At 38.6% G+C, this 20,964-nt stretch overlaps 1 protein-coding gene across 1 annotated transcript in view; it reads left to right on the forward strand.

Annotated features, from left to right (window-relative positions):
- The first annotated feature begins 1,401 nt into the window (after positions 1 to 1,401).
- Positions 1,402 to 20,964, forward strand: part of Lim1 (LIM homeobox 1) — a 68,185-nt gene continuing 48,622 nt past the window's right edge. The window contains exon 1 of the mRNA XM_065238713.1: positions 1,402 to 1,785. Coding sequence (XP_065094785.1) covers positions 1,408 to 1,785 — 378 coding nt within the window. The 5' untranslated portion in view covers positions 1,402 to 1,407. The remainder of the gene's footprint in view (positions 1,786 to 20,964) is intronic.

The following is a 20,964-nucleotide window of genomic DNA, read 5'->3' on the forward strand; positions in this document are numbered from 1 at the left end:
GCGACTTGCGCTTTTTAGGTTATATAAATGTATTTAATGACGTATATTACAGTATTATTAATTCTTTACGTAAGTCATTAAAATGTATTTTCAACTTCTTTATGACAAGCCGTGTTGCTTGGGATACATCGCATTATGTTTAAGTTAAATCGTATAGAATGCAAATTTCCGACCTATTTACGGCGAATAATTTTTTCATCATACTGTTTCACAAATTAAATCGTATTACATAATAAGATTTTTCAAATTGAATTTGTTATTGCAGATTAAATCGTATAAAATACCAAATCAACTCGTATAAAAATAAAATAAAATTTGCACGTATAATGGCCTCTACTTTTGTACGTTTGAGCAATTTTTTGCATTCTATACGATTTGTTTGTTTATATATATGTTCGTAAATCACAGAAACAACTTCGAATGTAAGTGAATTCTGGTTGTCTGGGAATTGTTACTTACATAAATTCCTTAGGGTATCCGTGCATATCACCTCCAGTTGCTATGAACGAGTAGCGTGTCCTTTTTATTGTAAAATTTTCTGCCTTGGATTTTATGTATTTGTTGATATTTTTAACAGTTATATATTTTTTAAATTCCTATTTTATTTTCATTACTCCTTTTCATTGGCATCACCCAATTGATACTCGTAACCATAAGGCTGGTGGTGTTATTATTCACTTAAACAATTTTCTTAACAAAACAAAGTGTTGTATTACATAGAAAATATACAAGCAATTCATGTGCAAATAAACTACATCTGGGAACCCACGTCACAATAGGAACGATATACGATTGAAGGGTGAAAACATTGAGCGCCACCATGTCGTGGTGGAAATGTTTGCCGGTCGTTCCTAGACCATATGCATTTGATACGGCACGCAACTGCTTCCACACTCTATTGTTGTACATACGAAATATGAGGGTGGGATAAACCCAGTCGTTACTGGGAGCGTTACTGAAGTTTGCACAAACAGCACGGGCCGTGAGGGATATAGCAGAGTTAATTCGAAAAGAAAAATCCTGAATTGCGGATGAACGAAATCATCTTCCTGCGTTGTAAAATATCTCGAGCTTACAGGCTCTGTGGGCTGTTTGTAAAGAGATTTTAAACGGTTTTTGTTATTCTACTTGAGTTTGCTCTGGATCGAGAGGGTACATTCCGAGCTAGTGCACCAGCCGGAGGGTAGAGAGGGAAATGAATGAGTGGAAAACATATCAAATAAAAATAAAGGGATGACAAAACCAGTCGGCACTGCAGAAGCACCCTTCATGCTGAACAGGAAATGCCCTTGTGGTAAAAAAATTTAATATTACCAACTCTCTTGATTCCACTTGTCTCAACTACAACAAATATTTGTTGAACACATTTTGAATAATTGTTTTCTTTAATTTTTTGCAGATTCTTTGATGGGCTCAGGATCGGAAGATGAAGATGAAGATGAACACCTGAGGCCTGGTTTGGGGTTGGGATCACTTGGGCCAAACGATGGACCCCTTGGTGCCTCGGACCTATCCGTGCAAAGTATGAGCACGGACAGTAAAACAGGTCATGATGATAGTGACCAGGGTTCGTTAGATGGGGATCCTGACTGTCGGGGGGACTCACAAGCGGAAAATAAAAGTCCTGACGATGGTGGGGGATCCAAACGCAGGGGTCCTCGAACAACGATAAAGGCCAAACAGTTAGAAGTGTTAAAAACTGCATTTAGTCAAACACCCAAACCAACGAGGCATATTAGGGAACAGTTAGCCAAAGAAACTGGACTGCCAATGCGAGTAATACAGGTATGTATCATGTCTCTCATATAGTCTCGATAATATTTAACTGAATAATAAGTTATATGATTTTTTTATCTTTGAAAAATGGTTCTTCCGAATCTTGCAATAACACTTCGGCTCTTGTCTGTGTACTATAAGCCAGTGTCGTATTTCCTTAAGAGCATATGGTGTAGACTTTTGACACACGACATCGGTATAATCAAAAGAACCTACCCTCGCGGTACAAATGTCAAAAGATCACAAAAATTAACATATGATCATCGACATTCTTTATTGCTTTGGGTCTCCGCCTCCTATTGATCTTGCTTTCCTTTGCGCTGCACTTTTTCTTGTTCTCTCTATGTTCATGGCTGCGGCTCTACCTAGGATCTTATTCATCTCTCACGGGTGACTCCTCGTCATAAAGACATTATAGAGATCTGTTAAGGGCAATAAACTAAGAAATGTGAAGATTAAAGAAAGAAAAGAAAAAGGAGTCCGAGTGAGTGTAATCGCATATCCTTCTATCACCTGCTTGCTGAAGAGCTTGCTTGGGTGTGTGATTTGTCTACCAGAAAGGGTCTTCCAAAAATCACAATAAGGTGGTTGTAAAAAATTGTGTCAAACGTTCTTTATTGACGAGTGATAATTAGATTACGTCATTTTGCATGGCAAGGGTTGGACGGTTGTGTGCAGATCAAGACGATTTAGCTCTTTTTAGGAGAGAATAGCATGTTTGTAGAAATACGTGTAAAATTAAAGCGATGGCGCACGAAAAATCATAATGTTTTAGATTGCTTAAATATGACAGATGGTGATTACCGTTTTTGTGGCACCTTCCATCATATTCAACGTGCGCTGGCGCAATTGGACCATAATCGGTCTTTCAGGGGCTCGAAAATGAGTACATTCACCGATCGTTATGAATGATGGTTTCATTTGCCGAGAGATTATTCGTTTCGGACGTGAGAGCCGTAGAATAAATGGCTTCACATGTTTCTTACAAATCACATAGCATTTCAGAGGATTTTGAACCACTGACGAAATTTTTGGATTCCCTAGCAGTTAGAATGTACCGAAGATTTGCGATTTAAAAATGAATATGCCAAGTGGTTTTTTTATCATACATATTTTAACTACTGACAGCACCATTAAAAAAAAAAGTATCGTAAAAACAATGTATGGAGCCTTTGAACATTTTTTCCAAAAATAACGATATTGAAAACGAAATCATTACAAAATATTTGGATGAGCGGTAAAAAATCCATTTGTTTTTCAGAAAAGGTTCTTGTTTTGTTAAATCCAACATTTTATAGTTTTTTTTGCATTCAAAAGAAAGCTCAGTAACATTTGATCATCTGCTCCATTGTATACAACTGGCAACATAGGTTTCATAGCGGTGCCGGTGGTGTATTGGTAAGCGTGATTACCTCTCACCCCAGCAGGTCTGGGTTCAATCCCAGTCGGCGTCACCGGGATGTTCTGAGGCATAACATTTCTGATCACGCCTATAATATACTATACTTGTGAGGGAAGCAAACTCGTTGGTCCCCGGTTCATGAGTTGATGGGTCGATAGGTAGGGTCCAGGTGTGGGAGCTGCCTCCTTGGCGTCGTTAGCATTGGTGCTCAGCACGGAAAACAAGATCGACGGAAAACAAACCAAGGAAAAAACATAGGTTTCATGGGCCATGCCAATAGACCTTATTATCTTGATTCACTAAGCCGGGAAATTCAAGAATCTATTACATATTTGCATAAACAGTATACAGAATTTGCAATGTTTCACCGCATGCAGAGTAGGGGTATGCGGTTTGAAAACACGAATTAGCGAAGCTTATCAAAATCTTTGCCTCAAGCATCGAACTCTCACAATTTGGATGTTTTCTGCTAATTGCAGTGGCGTCACGTGAGAAAATTCACTAGTTGTGCACCTAGTTTATTTATATTTTGTCTGTAACAGTAGAAGCCAATTTTGATGCATAAAGGGCGAACACGAAATTATTGCGACACATTCAACAGGGCATAACTTTTTTACCATTGGGTAAAAATCAACCAAATTTTGCACACTTTCTCATTGATGTGTATTGTGTACATGCTGTCAATCACGAAGTCGTGTTTTTCGATTCAACGAAAATGGAGGTGAACCAACGCGAGTTGAGGGAATAAATTCTTTCCAAACACCTGGAATTTCCTGACCTGTCGCACCGGCAGTTGGGAAAAATGTTGAACATTCACCATTCAACCGTCTCCAGAGTGTTGAAGCGGTTCCAGGAGTGGTTGATGTTGGACCACGGCAAAGGAGCTGGAAGAAAACCGGGACCGGAGAACAAAAAGACGGAGGGAAAGGTGAAGCGGATGATTAAAGCAAATCCCAACGTCTCAAGCCGTGATTTGGCTAAAAAGATCGGCATGTCGCAGAGCTACGTCCAGAATGCAAAGAAGAGAGCTGGACTACATACATACAAGGTACAGAACTTCCCAAACCGCGATGAGCGGCAACAATCGACGGCTAAAACTCGGGCACGGAAGCTCTACGAGAAGATGCTGACAAAATATGGCTGCTGTGTGATGGACGACGAAACGTATATAAAAGCCGATTTTAAGCAAATTCCGGGGTTGGAGTTTTTCACCGGCAAGAGCAAGTTCGATGTGGACGACAAATTTAAGAAGAAGAAAATGTCGAAGTTCGCCTCCAAATATCTCATTTGGCAGGCCATCTGGTCTTGCGGACTGAGGAGTGAGCCTTTCGTGACAAAGGGTACAGTAAATGGCGAGATCTACAAATCTGAGTGCCTCGAGAAGCGCCTTTTGCCGTTCTTGCAGCAGCACGACGAAGCTCCGCTATTTTGGCCAGATTTGGATACAAATCTTTCGACGGGGGTACCTGCATAAAAAATAAACGAAATGATGATGGGAAACAGTTCTGCTACCAGTTTGGCTTACTTTTGCATAGAAACATTGATTTTATTTTTAAGTCTCATGTGTATGATTCTTATTTAATTTTGCACTATGCTATGAACAATATTCCATCAATGCTCTGAGGCTACTGAATGAAATGCAGACATGGTAGTGAGAAAATTAAAAAATTCTATGTGTGCGTGTAGGTAGGTATACAACGAATGACGGCTCTCCAAGATTCGATCAATTCAGAGAGAAACTCAAATGCGACGTAGCCTATACGTGCCAATTTATTCTCTTCTCTTTAAACTGTGCAAAGATAGAAGTGCACAAAATAAACACTAACACAGCGGCAATTATGCTTACGGGACTTCAATACATATACAACTGATCTGGTTGTAAATACGAGCGTTTCTGGTGCACAAGCATAAGTGCTCAGACTGGGAGAACTAAGCATGCGGTGGCTTTGGTAGAACGAAGGCATATTTTCCTTACTTGTTTTGTGTCGCTCATTCGCCATAGAAGTCCAAAAAGAGTGTTGTCTGCACGTGGTAAAATCCCAGCGTGCCCGTACGTGAAAACAAGATCGCTTCTGTTTTACGTACAGGTTGAGATTGTTGTACGTACAATTCAGCTACCTTCCAGTGATGTGGTGGATAATTCAGTTATTATCCATATGAAACCAATAAATAGGGCGGACAAAAATGGTTTCAATTGAGTATTAAATTTTTGCCTCTTAATTTTTATGAAATATAAATTTTACTTTTTGAAAATTTGAGACTGTGCAGTGCACGAGGTGCACATATGGACGAGACGCCACTCTAATTGTAAACGTACACACTTAGAAAAAATCACCGACTTCGGTAATTCATTTACCAAATTCTCGATAAACCAAGCAATATCTGTAATCGGTATTTATTTAGATAACAAAAATTAATTTCTTACGGAAAATATCTACGATTCGCTCACCTTGGTGTTGCATAACAGTCTTTTTATTTTTCAAAACACGAACGTTTTTAAAGTCGATCAACAATTACAATATGGTGGATTTGACGTTTACCGAACTCAGTAATGTTGTTTACCGAAAGTTCAGTAAAATATTTCACCGAAGTCAGTGATGGAGTTGTATTACAGACCTGGCGGTAAAAATGTTTACCGTTTTCGTTAAATTAAAATGAAAATACCGAAATTCGGTCATTTAATTTACAGTTTTCAGCAATAAAGCGAGAAAATACCTAAACATCTGTAATTTTTAGCATTACCTTTCTGTTTGAGTGTGTATGCTTCTGCAATGAATTCAATTTTTTTCTTAATTTATTTCAGATTGGTCCGTAATCATACATTGATTTCCGACCAATTTTAGTCGAAACGGAACAGAAACAAAACGAATCGAAATTTTCAATTTTTGGAAATAACAATTAGATACTGCAAATATTGCAAGTGTTGATTGGTTTGGTTTTCGTTACTTAGGAGACTTTCAGCCGAAGTCTGGTGCAAATATTATGTTAAACTAAAGGATCTGACTCCAAAAAATCTCTTTCCGCATGTTTAACTTTCACAATGTTGCTGTTTTCATAACCAAAACATACCAGTTCTGTTAAATTCTGGTAAATTCTATCTTACACCGGCTACCCTTAATGTAGACTGTAGATATTCTGTAATGTGGCCGTCGGAAGTTTTTTTTTCAATATTTTTGTAATTTTTATGTTAGCCAAATGTTCGAACAAAGTTTGTTTCTCCAAACTCACTGGGGCTGGAAAATAACCCGTTGAAAGTTTTAAACTAAGATATTCCTTTAGGAAAAACTTACCTGTACGCTATAGTTCAGTGTAAGTATCCGGGTCCAGAGGAATAGCAAAACCAGAGCAAAATAATATGAAATTTTACTATCAATATCTTATTATGTTGTTGGTAAGCTGTTTGCTATCACAAGTTAATAGCTTGTTCTGCCCTTAAAAATAATTTGCTATTGTTATGATAATTTTGTATTCGTATTTCGTATTTTCGTATCATGAATTCAAGAGCTTATTTTGATCTGATAACAGAATAAGGTTTATCAACGTACCAATAACATTTGAGATATAATAGCAAATTGTGATATAAATTTGACACATGTAACATTGCATGTTTTATCGAGGTTTTAAAGCATTCTTCAAGTCTGAATCATAGCCTACAGAACCCTTATAAAACCTAAACTGCTGCGTGGAGAGACATCCAGACATCCTACACGAAGCACTTACACAGTTATTAATTGAGAGAAAAAAAAACTTTCCAAACTAATCGCGCATGGACAAAAAATGCTACCCACATTTAAGTTCAGATTACTCAAAATCGCTAAAACGTAGGTCACTCAAAGCATCGGTAAATTTAAGGAAATTGTACACAGGTTCGAAGTGTACTAGTAGACAGACTAAAACCACAATCAGTTTTCCTCATATTCGAGAAGTTTTCATCGGAAAAGTGTCGGAAAATTTACTCATTCTATGAGTGAGCTAAGTTTTCACGAATTTGAGTAACCTTAACCCAAATATGAGTAACTCTTAGTCAATTTTGAGCCTTTTTCATTGGCCGTGCATGCGGAATTTGTTTAGAAAAGTATTGCAAGTGCTTGTTAAAATTGCAGCATTACACACAGTCGTATGGCAAAGTGTTACAAACCTTTTATTAAGTATAAGAAAAGTACGTTATGTAGGGATGGATAATATCTAAAATCTCATCTATAGTTTATCTATAGAATAGTATTTAAAAGCATTACTTAACATTTTATTTGGCCCAAGGAATTCTTTCATGTATTGATATGTTTATTATAAATTATATGCTTTTATTACTCTGATACATATTTGAACCTACACGCATATATCTTTTTGTTTATGTATTTGATGATGATGTCTTTCGGATATACGTAGAATCTCGCTCAACTAGTAAGAGATTGAAAAATAAAAAAAGGTCAAATATCAACGTGTTGTTAATAGTAGTCACTTATTCACCTTTATGTAAATACAATCCTCGTCAGTGAGCCACTGCTTACTGCAAAAATCTATTTTTGCAAATATTGTAATTGTAATGAATGAAGATTGTTTTATCCACATTGTTAGGGTGGATGCCTGACCGACGTGCAGATACGGTCAGCCCAGCTATGTTAAAACCTCGTTCACTTGGCGTGCTGGTGGCAGGTACACACAATACCTTGCGAACCAAGGCTGCCAACCAAGGATACTGCAGCTTTCTAATTTTTCAAAAGCATAGAATATCTCCATCTACAACGTTATACGTATATAACGTAATGCGCAGGATCTACAAACACCAAGTTTAAATCGCTGAAACCTTGCAAAATTTTGCTGATTTTTTTTTAAATTCCAACTTCTGTTAAAATAACAACATTCTACTGATAATCAGCAAAAAAATTCAGCAATATTTCTTCACTGATTTTTCAGCAATAACAAATTCTAACTGCTCACAGCAACGTAGACTACATAATAACATTATAATTTATGTTCTATGATTTCGCAGTGTTTGGAAATATTTTTTCAGTTTTAGGGGTGACATATTTAGGTCTATCATTTCACAGTGTAGATTATAAACACCGATTCATCGGTCCATATTTCGCGTAGTTAGTGCGGTGACGATCTACCGCGAACAAATGTCGATTACGCAATTGACGAGAAAGTACATAAAAATTAAGTCTTGATAATAAATAAGCTGAGTCAATGCGTTTCGAAGCAATATTGTTCACGGATGAGACCATAGCATAATCTCGACGCTCTTTCAATGACTGAATGTTGATTAACAAGCAGCGAGCTTCATAAGATGGGAGAGGAAATTCTGTCCATCCCAATTTACGTAGTATGCATACCCCAAGGCGAACCAGCCAATGGCTGAAAGCCTTGTAAATAAAGGGAAAAAAAAAACGTAGTGCATATAATAAAGTAAAAATTGCCTTTGGATTGACTCTATTCGTTCTCTTTTCATATAAGGTGACCAAATAACACTGCAATATCCTAATATTGACCTCACATAGGCAACATATAGTGTTCTAATTGTGTAAGGATCTTTGAAGTGTAAACCAAAACGCTTTATAAAATTAAGCATATTGCCTGCTCTATGAATAATGGTCCACAAATGTTAGTTTACAATCTAGAATAACTCCTAAATCTCTTATTTTATCTCAACTTTGAACAATTTGATTACCTAATGTAATACGAATATCTGGTTTTATTAGTTTTCTACTGTAAGTTAAAGGATTACATTTTTTAACATTTAGTTCCAACAACTTTTACCACGTATAAAAAACATGAACTTCATTCTGAAACGTATTCATATCATCATCATTTCTTATCTCTAAAAATAGTTTCATGACATCAGCATAAATAAGTACTCTGAGATTTTTCAAAATAAGGGAGATATCGTTAACGTACAAAATGAAAAGAAGAGGTCCCAAGTGCGAGCTCTGTGGAACTCCTGACGTGACTTGAATTGGGTTAGATTTTTTTTTTCTCGCTGAATCTTACAATTTGCCGACGGCCAGTTAAATATGACTTAATCCAGGTGAGGAGTTTTATTTCAATTCCCATTTTTTCTAATTTAAAAATCAACATTGGAATGTCAAGTCTATCGAACGCTTTACTGAAGTCAGTGTAAAGAGCTTCTATTTGGTTTCCCTTGTCCATTGCAGTTAATGAGTAATCAACAAATTCCAGGAGGTTTGTTGTGGTAGAACCACCTTTAAAAAAGCCGTGTTGTGCATGTGTTATTCTATGTTTTATTTGGCTGAAGATATTTTTGTTTATGATTGATTCGAATAGTTTAGGAATGCACGAGATGATGGCAATCCCACTATAATTCGCGATATCAGATTTTTCCATTCCTGCGTCAGAGTCAAGTGACATATTAAACAGCCAGTATAAAGGGGTTGTGAGCTCAATTGCTAAATTTTTCTTGAAGGCTGGTTGGATTTCATCTGGTCCTGAGCCTTTAGTGGCGTCCAAATCTTTTAGACCAGTCAAAATATCTTGAACATAAATATTTCTAACACCAACATTACTCGAAAAATCAGGAAAGCATGAAAAATATTCATAATCACGATCATTATCCGAGAAATTGGAGTACGTCTCTTGAAAAAATGTTGCAAAAAAATTGCATATATCTTCTGAATTATTTCCTATTTTTTCGTCTAAAGTCATTTTTGATGGAAAGTTGCACGAATTACTTTTAGTTTTAACATTGATTATTCTGTTTTCTATATATTTTGTTAGCCTTTTGTTTTCGATTCTTCAAATTAATGATTTGCTTATTGAACCAAGCCGGATTTTTGGAGCGATAACTACGTTGTCTTCTTCTAAAAGGCATTTCCTCTTGTGTAATTTCCATTAAAGTTTTATAAAAAACGTCTACTGCACAATTGACATTCTCTTGATTTCTCAAAACTGATTGCCAATTAATTGTATTCATGCGAATCAATTTTGTGTGTGGCAATTTCATCGGGGACACCCTTTAATCCAAGACATCTTCGTAGTCACAGTCGGTAGGATTGTTTTCATGTACAAATATAGAATACTCGATTGCGGTGTGAAGCACTTCATTTTTCCATAATGAAGAAACAGATTCACTTACACATAAATCTTCATGCGTATTTGTCAGTAAAAAATCCAGGAAGCAGTTCTGCTGATTTTTTACATGATTTATTTGGTTTAGGCTTAAGAAAGCAATTTTCTCAAACATAAATTGCAATGTCTCATTTTCACCAACGACTGAGAGCAGAATACTCTCATTTTCTGAATCAGCAATGAAATCAGCATTCCGTTGATTGAAATCGCCATAGATATGAGTTTAAATTCAGGAGGAAATTGAGATACTATTTCTTCAGCTATTTGGAAAAATATTTCATAAGAAGTCTTACAAGCATAATCTGGTGGAAAGTACACTGTGGCGAAGATATGAGTTTCACCAGCTATATTTGTTTTCACCCACACATGCTCAAATTCTTTAGATTTCAATGACACAATGAGGTCTATTATGCGCCGCGAGGTAGGTGAGGTGACTCGCTGTCACTAGTAAGGTGACAATAGCCACCGCGAATGAGGTGACTCTCCATTTGATTTATACGGAGAGTCACCTCACTCACGGTGATTTTTGTCACCTCACTAGTGACAGCGAGTCACCTCCCCTCACTCGCGGCGCAAAATAAGGGGGAATGACTTCCAAATTAAATTTTGATGAGATTGCGATAAGAACTCCACCATCTGACATTCTTTGAGTTAAAACTAAATTGCGGTCATCTCTGAAAACATTATAATCACTGCCAAAATTTTCCTCACTTTTAATGGAATCATTCCAATTTGTTGCAGTTCTCATTATAACCAAAAAAGAAGAGCTCAATATATTCTTATAAATTTCATTCATTTTTGATGCGATTGAAATTCTGACAATAAACCAGAATTTCAGTAGAATGTGTTTCAGAGGAAATTTTTGGAAGATCATCAGATTCGATAATAGTATTTAAAACTATGGATTCATTACCAGCCGCATCTAGTTCATCATGGTCTTCTTGATGTAGAGAAGTCGTCAAGTCCTGGATACTGTTGGGGTCTGCCGGATCATTGTCTTCCTCCAAGAGGTGCGTCAATTTCGAACAAAACACGAATTCCTTTCAAAAACGAATTACCGAAGTCTGTGATTTTGTCTAAGTGTGTGTGAATTTGAGTAACATTGGCTCAACAATAAATAAATAAAGGTGGATCTCAATAGGCTATTTTAATAGAAACTAAACGATCGATTCAACCTTTGGTCGAGGATAGCAGAAGGTGTTTTGAAAATCTGAATCAAATTGAGAATAAGCAAACTTTTTTTATGATCAATAGTGTAATTTTTTCATGTGTTTTAACCAAATTCCTCATACTAAATTCAAACTAAAAGCGCCAGCTCATCTTAGAACAAAATGTGCTGAAACTTTCAGATAATGGTTTTCTCACCCAAATCTAGAGATCGGCCCGTAGAAGATTAGAACTCTTTTTTTTTGTGGGCCAGTCATGCATGTAAACTTCCTTTTCACGTAAACTAGCAGCTTGCAAGAAATGTTGCAAACAAAGGTGAGGTGAACAGTTGCATACAATGTATGGAATATTGCATGACATGTCTTATAAATTTAAACGATCTATAATGTAAACTTGTATGATATATGACGCTCCATTTATGTGCATCATAATAACGGAAATTTACACTATTTTTTTAGCTGTGTATCATTTGTATACAAATAATCAATGAATTTGTATAATCATTTCTAAGTGTATATTGTGTGGCAAGCACCGCCCAGGGAAGTCGAGAAAATTTCCAAACCAAAAGATTTTCTAAATCGGACCGCGAATCAAACTTGCCATCTCCGGCTTAGTGATACCTTGCCATAACTGACTAGTAAAATTCTGATTTTGCAGAAAAAAAGGTAGGGGTGTGTGAAATCAGTAACTGTTTATTGCTTGCATATTCTATTCCATTATAACAAAGGTAACAGTACTGACTACCTCGACATGTTTTGAATCATCATCATTACTCAAAATGTTTGCACTCAGAAACAAAAGAAGAAAAAAGAATCGAACCTCATGGGCACTCCGAAGGTAAGAGTATGATTTATGGATTTCGTCGAAATCGTTGATGATAAATATAGAAAAGGTTCACCAAATAAAAGGTACATTTCGTTTGTTTCCTTTCGTTGGTAACAATCGGAACCCTCGAATCAGTATGTCTTTTCGTACCTATGTGGATGAACTTTGGCTCTCGACAGTTTCAAGTGTGGTCATCAATTAGGCAAATCGGTTATTATACGTTAGATATGGCTGCTGGCATTTTGACCTCTTTGGATCAAGTTCATGCCCACTGTGAATCTAGAATGGACAATACCAGCAGGATACATATTTTACGAACAACTGTTCAACACGATCCCGATTGTTCCGATAGCGTTTACAATTGATGATTGTACGATGAAGGTGATGATAACTTTAGCTTGTAAAAAATTATCCAAAACAAGGCCACTTGGTCTTGCAGGAAACGACTTCATTTATACTTTGGATCACGCGGTCTGGGGAGCATGCTTTCTGACTCGTGACCGAGTGTGCATGTGTATGACTATACAGGTTTTTCTCCTCGATACGGACGAAGACAAATTACATGCTAATTGGCGCATAACCCTGTGGCTTGTCAGAGCTCGGGGATTCACGAAACTGGGTGGCAGAGAAAAATTCCTAACGTTCCATGAACCGACGCGCCACCGCTAGGATCCATAACCACATTTCGTCAACGACCTTGATGGATGTGTTTAATATTTTTGTTTTCGGTTCTCCCTTTCATGTTTGGAATTTTTTTGTGGACGGATGCATTTCTATTGGCATACCATGCTACATCTCTGAAGCATTTAACCATCCCGCGTCCTTTCCCTTTTGTTGTAGATTGCTCATTTTTATCATCGCTGAACCACCTAAATGTACGAATAAACCATAAATTCCATCTATCCTGAGCATCATTTTCATGAACTGACACGCACCGTATCGCAATCAACTAGTGTCGTTTTCAATGATTGATTGCTTACAAATGAGGAAAGAGGCCGAAAGTGTGCGAGTGTTTAGTGTTGCCGGGATTCTAATATTGTCCTAACATGTGGTCCCCTAATGGCGTCAAGAGGTTCGCGACCATATGGGAATGAATTTCTTCTTCTCCGTTTCTACTGGAACTGCTTACCATCCACTTAATTAGGGGCTATCCATAAACCATGTAGAATATTAAAGAGGGGGGAAGGTAGGAGGGCGTGACGAGCGACTACGGCACAAATACAAATAATACAAATCTAGATAGAGCTGGAATTAGGGCGAAACAGCTTTTGTAAACAATGACTTCTATCGATGATTTCTAAGAATTCAAGGCTCGTCCACGCAGACCAACCTAACCATCGGATAGGGGAAGTCTCTCCCTACCCGATGAGGATGTTGGTTTGCGTGGGCGAGCCTTGAATTTCTAGAAATCATCAAGAGAAGTCATTGTTTACAAAGGCTGTTAGGCCCTAATTCCAGCTCTATCTAGAAATGAATGAAAGACTCTCTACGCAAGGGAAGAGGGGGATCTAAAATCTTTCAAAAATTGTCTACGTAGATTATGGACAGCCCGTGGAGAGCTTTCTAAGCCTTTACCAATCTTGAATTCGTATATTGTATGGAAACCAGGGAAAATTCCATTTCTAAAATCATCTTGACCAGGGAATCGAACCCGCCATCTTAATCTGGTCTTACTTTCATAGTTACTTGGGAATAAGCTAAGGGAGACCTGTTACTAGAATGGAATTGAAATGATTCAAATGTGATGACCGCCGGGGATCGCATCAGTTTTAGGACGGACGTTGACCATTTGGTGTATCACAAAATCACGGAGTTTATATCTGGGGGTAGGACACCTTCAATTGATTAAATCTTGATATTTACCTACTTAAAAATTAAAATATTCCTAGAGTTCATTGTGAAAAGCTCTATCATTCACAAGTGTTTTTTTTTTTATTTTTTTTCGACTTCTTAACTCTTTTTAGGTCATCTGTGAATGGGCGCTAAATATAAGCAAATATATCAAAACTGTCTTTCCCTTTGGATGTTTTGTTTGTTTGTGTTATTCGGAGATGTTTATTGACATATAATATACACTTTTAATTTAGCAATCTCAATGATTTTTCTTTACATATGACCTGTGTTAATCATAATTTTATAAATCCTGTTCCAAAGTTCCTCCGAATGTGTCCTTGATGCACTTTGTACCCAAAAACAAGCATTTTACCCTGAAAGTTGTTTGATCAGCCTCAGTTCTAGATAAATTGATGGGAAAATAGTCTAAATTTTCATAAAAATGTTAGATTACTTTTCAAATATAGGTCATAGCGATACATAATCTTCAGCAAAAATGTGTATTTTGATCTAATAAGTAACTTGAAAGCATTAAAATAATTGTGTGCAAAGTTATTGTAGAAAAACTGAATTCAAAGGGCTTTCCACAAACAATGCATAATATTTCGTCAACGTTCAGAGACAGAGAGTTACTATTTTCGACCAAGCTGCTTGTTTTAGTGTGCTCAAAAGCTTTTGTGAAGACACTAACTCTATTTATGCACATACAAAAAAAAAAGTTGTACCATCTTAATACGTCAATACATCATCACCCTAATGGTACAAAAATATAGACTATTTTATGTCAATAAACTTCCCCCAAGACACTACCCTTGTAGAATCTCACATTTCCACGCAATTAAAAAACGCGTGATTTTAATAGCCTCGTTCGCACAGTGTTTATTTTTGCCATTTTCGTGCCCTTTTTGAATAGCATCTCAACCATTGATTTTATAGGTACAGTTTTCTGGGAGAAGATTCTACATATCTGATAGTGTTTCTGGTGATTATAGTACCTAAAAGTGTGATTGTTGTTTCACGGTAGTTGTAGTGTAAGAAGCATGTCAATCTGTTTATAGGAGCTGTGCCGAGACGCTGATGGCAACTTCTGGGGCCAAGGTTGCAAATACTCATTTCAGCTAAAATGGTTTTGCAATATTTATTAAGATTTGACATTAAATTGCTCTGACGGTTTTGATGTCTTCAGCAACTTTATTCAAACCAAACTCAAGGTTAACTTTGGCGAAGAAACAATGTCACTAAAATGCATCGTTTAAAAGATACGTAATATATAGCGAATTTACCACCAAACTGTACGTTTATACTGAAGAATGTTAAAAGTGCAAGTTTCCATCTAATCGTCTTGGTGTTTTCGCTGCACTTATTCTATATCATCAAAACTGTGCACGGAAACGTGCACTTTTATCACAATTTTTGTATTTTTAGGGTAATCCCGTTTCAACATTACTAAGTACCTAAGAACTTGATTTATTTACCACTGGCCGGTGACATCTGTTGTATATGTCGAACAAATGTTGATCCTAATTCAGAGGAGACTAAGTTTTACAACTCAACTAAATGGAAATATTCCAAATAATGCTACGTTGGCCCTCAGATTTGCCTGAAAACAGATAGTTTTGTTTTGAAAATTTCCATACCATCATGTGCTGGAAATCAATGCGTTGGTGTGGTAAAGTAAGTGATTAATACACGCCGATGAGATTTTTCTACAGTGTTTTCAGAAATTTTCAATGAGAAAATGCGATATGCTACTATTATAAGATCATGCGCTTTTGCTAACTTCCGCATAAAACTAACACAATTATCTTCATGTATTTCAAGGCCAGCATTTTCTCCTTTGCATCTGCTCTGGATCGCGCGATTTCGTTTCGCTCGGTGTTATTGCTATTCAAAATGGTCCCAAGTGTCGGCACTTCTAACTAAGCAGGAAGGCAGTACTCGCGTACAAAATTAGCGCCACGCACGTTTTCCAATTTTTCATGCATTCCCACATAATTAAAAATAGCTTTTTTTTTATTTTGACTTCTAGATCATGTTTTCGAGCTTCTGCGTATTTTCTTTTTTCGTTCTCTTTTGCCTTTTCATTGACCACAATGATGCGGTTCATGAATCATCGGCTATTTGAGTGCACACTAGATGGAGCAGAGGTGCTCACCTAATGATAAAATAGATTTTTATGTCTGATTCGGTTGAGCTCAATTTGGAAAAATTGTTATTTCTTTCTTAATCATGTTAAACCGCAAAACCATTTTACGTGCACTGAGTAGTTTTCGTATCAGAATGCAATCTGGGAATGGAATGCTAGCATTTTTTGTTAGTACGGTTAAGTAGAACAGTCTTTCTTGATTCCGACCTGTTCAAGGGCTACATTTCAGCAATCGATTGGTAAATCTAATGAGTCGAAGGTAAATGTTAGTCGCAGGAAACATCAGATAATATCCAGTCATTATTTCGCTCTCCTTTTTCCAATCAGAACCGCATCGAACCTTACCAGTACGCCACAGCGTCGGGATGAATGCTGCGGTTCCAGACCGTTAAGGCCAGGGTGCGGTTTCCACTTACATGCATACACCCGGTACAGATTTCGAGGGTAGCATTTTTTATGTGGTTGTCGATTGGAAGAAGTGATTTTTTTTTCCAACCGAGTCAAGTTGGTACGGTCCATCGCAAATGTTCACTGATGCATTTCCTATGGCATAAGTCACAAGCGGTATCGTTCGTTGGTATAAAAATACACAGTCTGTCATTGGCAGACGCCTTCATTATTATGAGTAGAGCCATTGAATACCAATGATATGGGTTAGAGTTGTCATTTCTGTGAATTTTTGAGCGATACTGATGTGGTCCTTAGCCTATATTTGTGTTGTTCGACTGTAGCAGTTAACTACAAATTTCACGTCACATTACTGCAGAATAAGGATCTATTTTGCTTGCTTGTATTTACACACAACCGGAAATACATTCAACTCTCCATAACTCGATGTCCACTAACTCGGTATCGTCAATATTAACTGTGATGGTGATTTCCTATGGGAGTTATGATAATTCTATAACTCGATGGCTGTTCGCACTCAGAGCGAATGTAATGATTTATTGTTCTGTTAGTAGTTGTGTTATTATTTTGTTAATCATCCTAACCGCTTTCCTAATCCATATGACATCCTACTAACCCCGAGCCGACCGCGGGAAAATCGGTCTTCCACAAACTAACATCATTTGTGTCATTTTAACCCCAAACCCTACTATAAACAAGCTTTGATATATTCCTGGTGATGCCTCTGGCTTGGCTTGAGCAAGGAAACACCAACAGCATCGAACGAATGATCATCGAACAAGCGACGTGCTGATTGGTTCCCGACACAGAGGGAAAAACATGGCAGCACGAATTGAATAAAGAAAAAGAAGAAGAATAGAGTATTTAACCAGTCGCCTCTCGCGCGGAGAGGATTAGTATTAAAACAACTGTATTGGAAACAACTAAGAATAAAAATTGTCGTCCTTTTAGATTGTTCTCTCTCTCACAAGCCGAATCAAATAGCCTTTGTCAAGGCTCAAAAAGAGTTGGATTTTCGCTTTCGCTATCGCTGTCGCTATCGTTCCTGTCGTGGCATTTTTCCTGACGGAGAAGTTGGCCAATCTGCTGGGATCCTTCCAGCCAAGGATCGCCACACTGTTCCAAGTGTCCGTGAGCGGACATTTTATGGTCCTTCGAGCCGGATATGAGAGATCCACCCTCCAGTGTTGCAGCCGCAACAACAGATGTGTCGTAGATCAACCGATTGCGAACATCTACTCCCGCACCGTTTGCGCGTCTTTTCGAACGTGTCCAAACACGTTTGCTCCAGTATTTGCTTTGCGAGAGTCGCACTGCCGTTCCAGTTGATAGCGACAAGATAGCCGACCGAGTTGAATTTAGAATTTTCGAGGCTTGTTGGAGAAGAGAAGTTTTTTTTCCCGAAGTATTCACGAGTGAAACGTAATGCGAGTGAAGTCACGTCACCGAGTATTCTAAATTGAAAAACTAAAATCCGGTGCGTCGCTTCTGGTTTCTGCACGTGTCCGAACACGTTCATTCCTGTTCCCTGCTGTGCGAGGGGTCGCACAGCTGTTCCTGAGCCTGCTGATACCGTTACGAAAATCGACTGGATTTTCTGTGGCTTGCTGAGGTGAATTGTGAATGTTAAGTTACAGTCCGATTATTTTCTACCGTACGTAAGTCGCGCGCGAGTGTACCTAGAATAATCAATTAACTTGTGAGTGAAGTCCGATTTTTTCCCTCGGAGTATATCGTGCGCGAGTGTAACAATGCCTGTCGATCCTTCACCAGCTAGGAAGAAACCTAAACCCGACATAGCAGATATGAAAACATTGGTTTCTTTGCGTGGCCAAGCAAAGGCGCAAGTCACCCGGATACGCAAAGCTGTGGAGGAAGCATCAGGAGCTGGTGCCGTCATACCCAACATGGCGATGCTGGCGGTATACTCCCGAAAGTTGGACCTCTACTTCAACGAGTATCGTGATTTTCACCATCAAATCATGGTGCTGTGCTCTGACGAAGGCATGGAGGAACAAGATCGAATATATGAAGCATTCGAAATCCAGCACACCGACGCCTGCGTGTTGCTGGAAACTCTTATGCAGTCTTTGGCCGTCACCGAAGATGCATCTCAAATTCCACTTTCGATTCAACGTTCAGACCAAACCCCTCGCATTATTGTGCAGCAGCAACCGTTGAAGGCACCTATTCCAACCTTCGACGGTAAACCTGAGAACTGGCCACGCTTCAAGGCCATGTTTCTTGATGTCATGCGGACGTCTGCCGACTCGGATGCGATAAAGCTATATCATCTCGACAGAGCATTGGTCGGTGCAGCTGCTGGGATCATTGATTCCCGAACGCTGAGTGAAAATAATTACGTTCATGCGTGGAAAGTGCTCGAAGAACGCTTCGAGAATAAACGAGTGATTGTTGACATTCATGTCAACGGCCTTCTGAACTTGAACACATTAAACCGTGAAAACGCCAAGGACCTGAGGGAACTTATTGACGACGTCACCCGACACGTCGATGGACTTAGCCTGATGAAAGAAGAGATGCTGGGAGTTTCAGAACGGATCGTTGTCAACTTGATAGCTGGTGCTTTGGATAAGGACACGAGGCTGCAGTGGGAATCTTCCATCCCACATAAGGAATTGCCGAAGTACAAGGAAACTGTAGATTTCCTGCAGAAGCGCTGCGCTGTTTTGGAACGTTGGGAATCATCATTGGTCAAGCCAGTTATCAACTCAAAGTCGTCGCCGCCCGCCAAGAATCCTGTGAACACGTCGAAGAATACGTCAGCCAAGACCTTCGCTTTAACGAAAAGGGAGCAAACCTGTGACCTATGTGGAACCGGTGCTCATCCGAGCTTCCGGTGTGAGACTTTCCGTTCGTTGGACATCGCTCAGCGCCAAGCCAAGGTAAGAGATATCAAAGCTTGTTTCAATTGCCTAAGGGTAGGCCATCTATGTAGTGCATGCCCTTCTCCACATACTTGTGCCAAATGTCAGGGTAGACATCATACTCTTCTTCACCCTGATAAACATGTGTCTCAGTCCACTTTGAAACCCACTTCATCGTCCGCTTCCCAGTCTGAGTCGTCGTTCGCCTCGAAGGGAGCCGTTTCAAAATTGAATTCCCAGTCTGTCTCTGAAGAATCGCAATCCACCAATGCAGTGTCTTGTTCGTTGAAACAATCCCCGCGTTTGTGTAACAGTTTACTGATGACAGCTAAGATTCAGGTGATGGATGTGAATGGAAGGCTAATTCCTTGCCGCGCATTTTTGGATTGCGGTTCACAAGCACATCTAGTCTCAAATAGTCTGATTTTGTCGTTGAATTTACCCCGCTTCTCTACTAACGTTGAGGTTGTCGGAGCAAATGGTCAACGATCTTCCATCTCCGAGATGGTTAACCTTGAAATTCGTTCGTGTTATTCGGATTTTCGTGGACAACTGCAGTGTCTAATTACAGACAAGGTTGCAGGTTTAATGCCATCCACACCTATCAATATTAATCATTGGAAACTCCCTCCTGGTATCCCACTGGCAGATCCAGATTTCCATACACCGGGAGAAATCGACTTGCTTATAGGAATTCAACTGTTTTTTAAACTGTTGATGCCGGGGCAGTACAAGATTGGTCATGATCTCCCAATCCTTCAAGAAACCCGTTTGGGATGGGTTGTTGCTGGTTCCATCGAAGATGTTGGTTCTTCACGAGTCGAACAACATTGTTACACTGTTGGCCTACAAAGTCTTGCTGAATCCATGGAGAAATTTTGGTCAGTTGAATCTGTAGATTCTTGTAATCCTCTTACTAGTGAGGAACAGCGGTGCGAAGCAATTTTCTGCTCCACCACCCGCCGAAACCAGGATGGTCGATATATTGTTCAACTGCCCCTGAAATATTCTGTCCATCAGATGGAAAATAACCGCACGATTGCTCTTCGTCGATTTTACATGTTGGAACAACGGTTCCAGAAAAATCCTGAGCTGAAAAGGCAGTATGTGGATTTTATTAATGAGTATAAAAATCTTAATCATTGTGTTCAGGTCGATGAGTCTCAAGATCCTCCAAATCTTCTCAAACATTATCTTCCTCACCATGCGGTGTTGAAACCTACGAGCTCGTCGACGAAGTTAAGAGTGGTGTTTGATGCTTCATCGAAGAGTAATGGACCCTCTCTGAATGATTCTTTGATGATCGGACCGGTGATTCAGGACGATATCTTTTCGATTAATCTGCGTTTCCGTAAGCATCCATATGCCTTTTCCGCTGATGTCAGCAAAATGTATCGACAGATAGGAGTTGACAGGATCCATACGCCGTTGCTTCG

Source organism: Ochlerotatus camptorhynchus, unplaced genomic scaffold, assembly GCF_037179485.1.
Source record: "Ochlerotatus camptorhynchus isolate MF236.1 unplaced genomic scaffold, CSIRO-AGI_Acam_v1.1 ptg000909l, whole genome shotgun sequence".
Lineage (NCBI taxonomy): Eukaryota > Metazoa > Arthropoda > Insecta > Diptera > Culicidae > Ochlerotatus > Ochlerotatus camptorhynchus.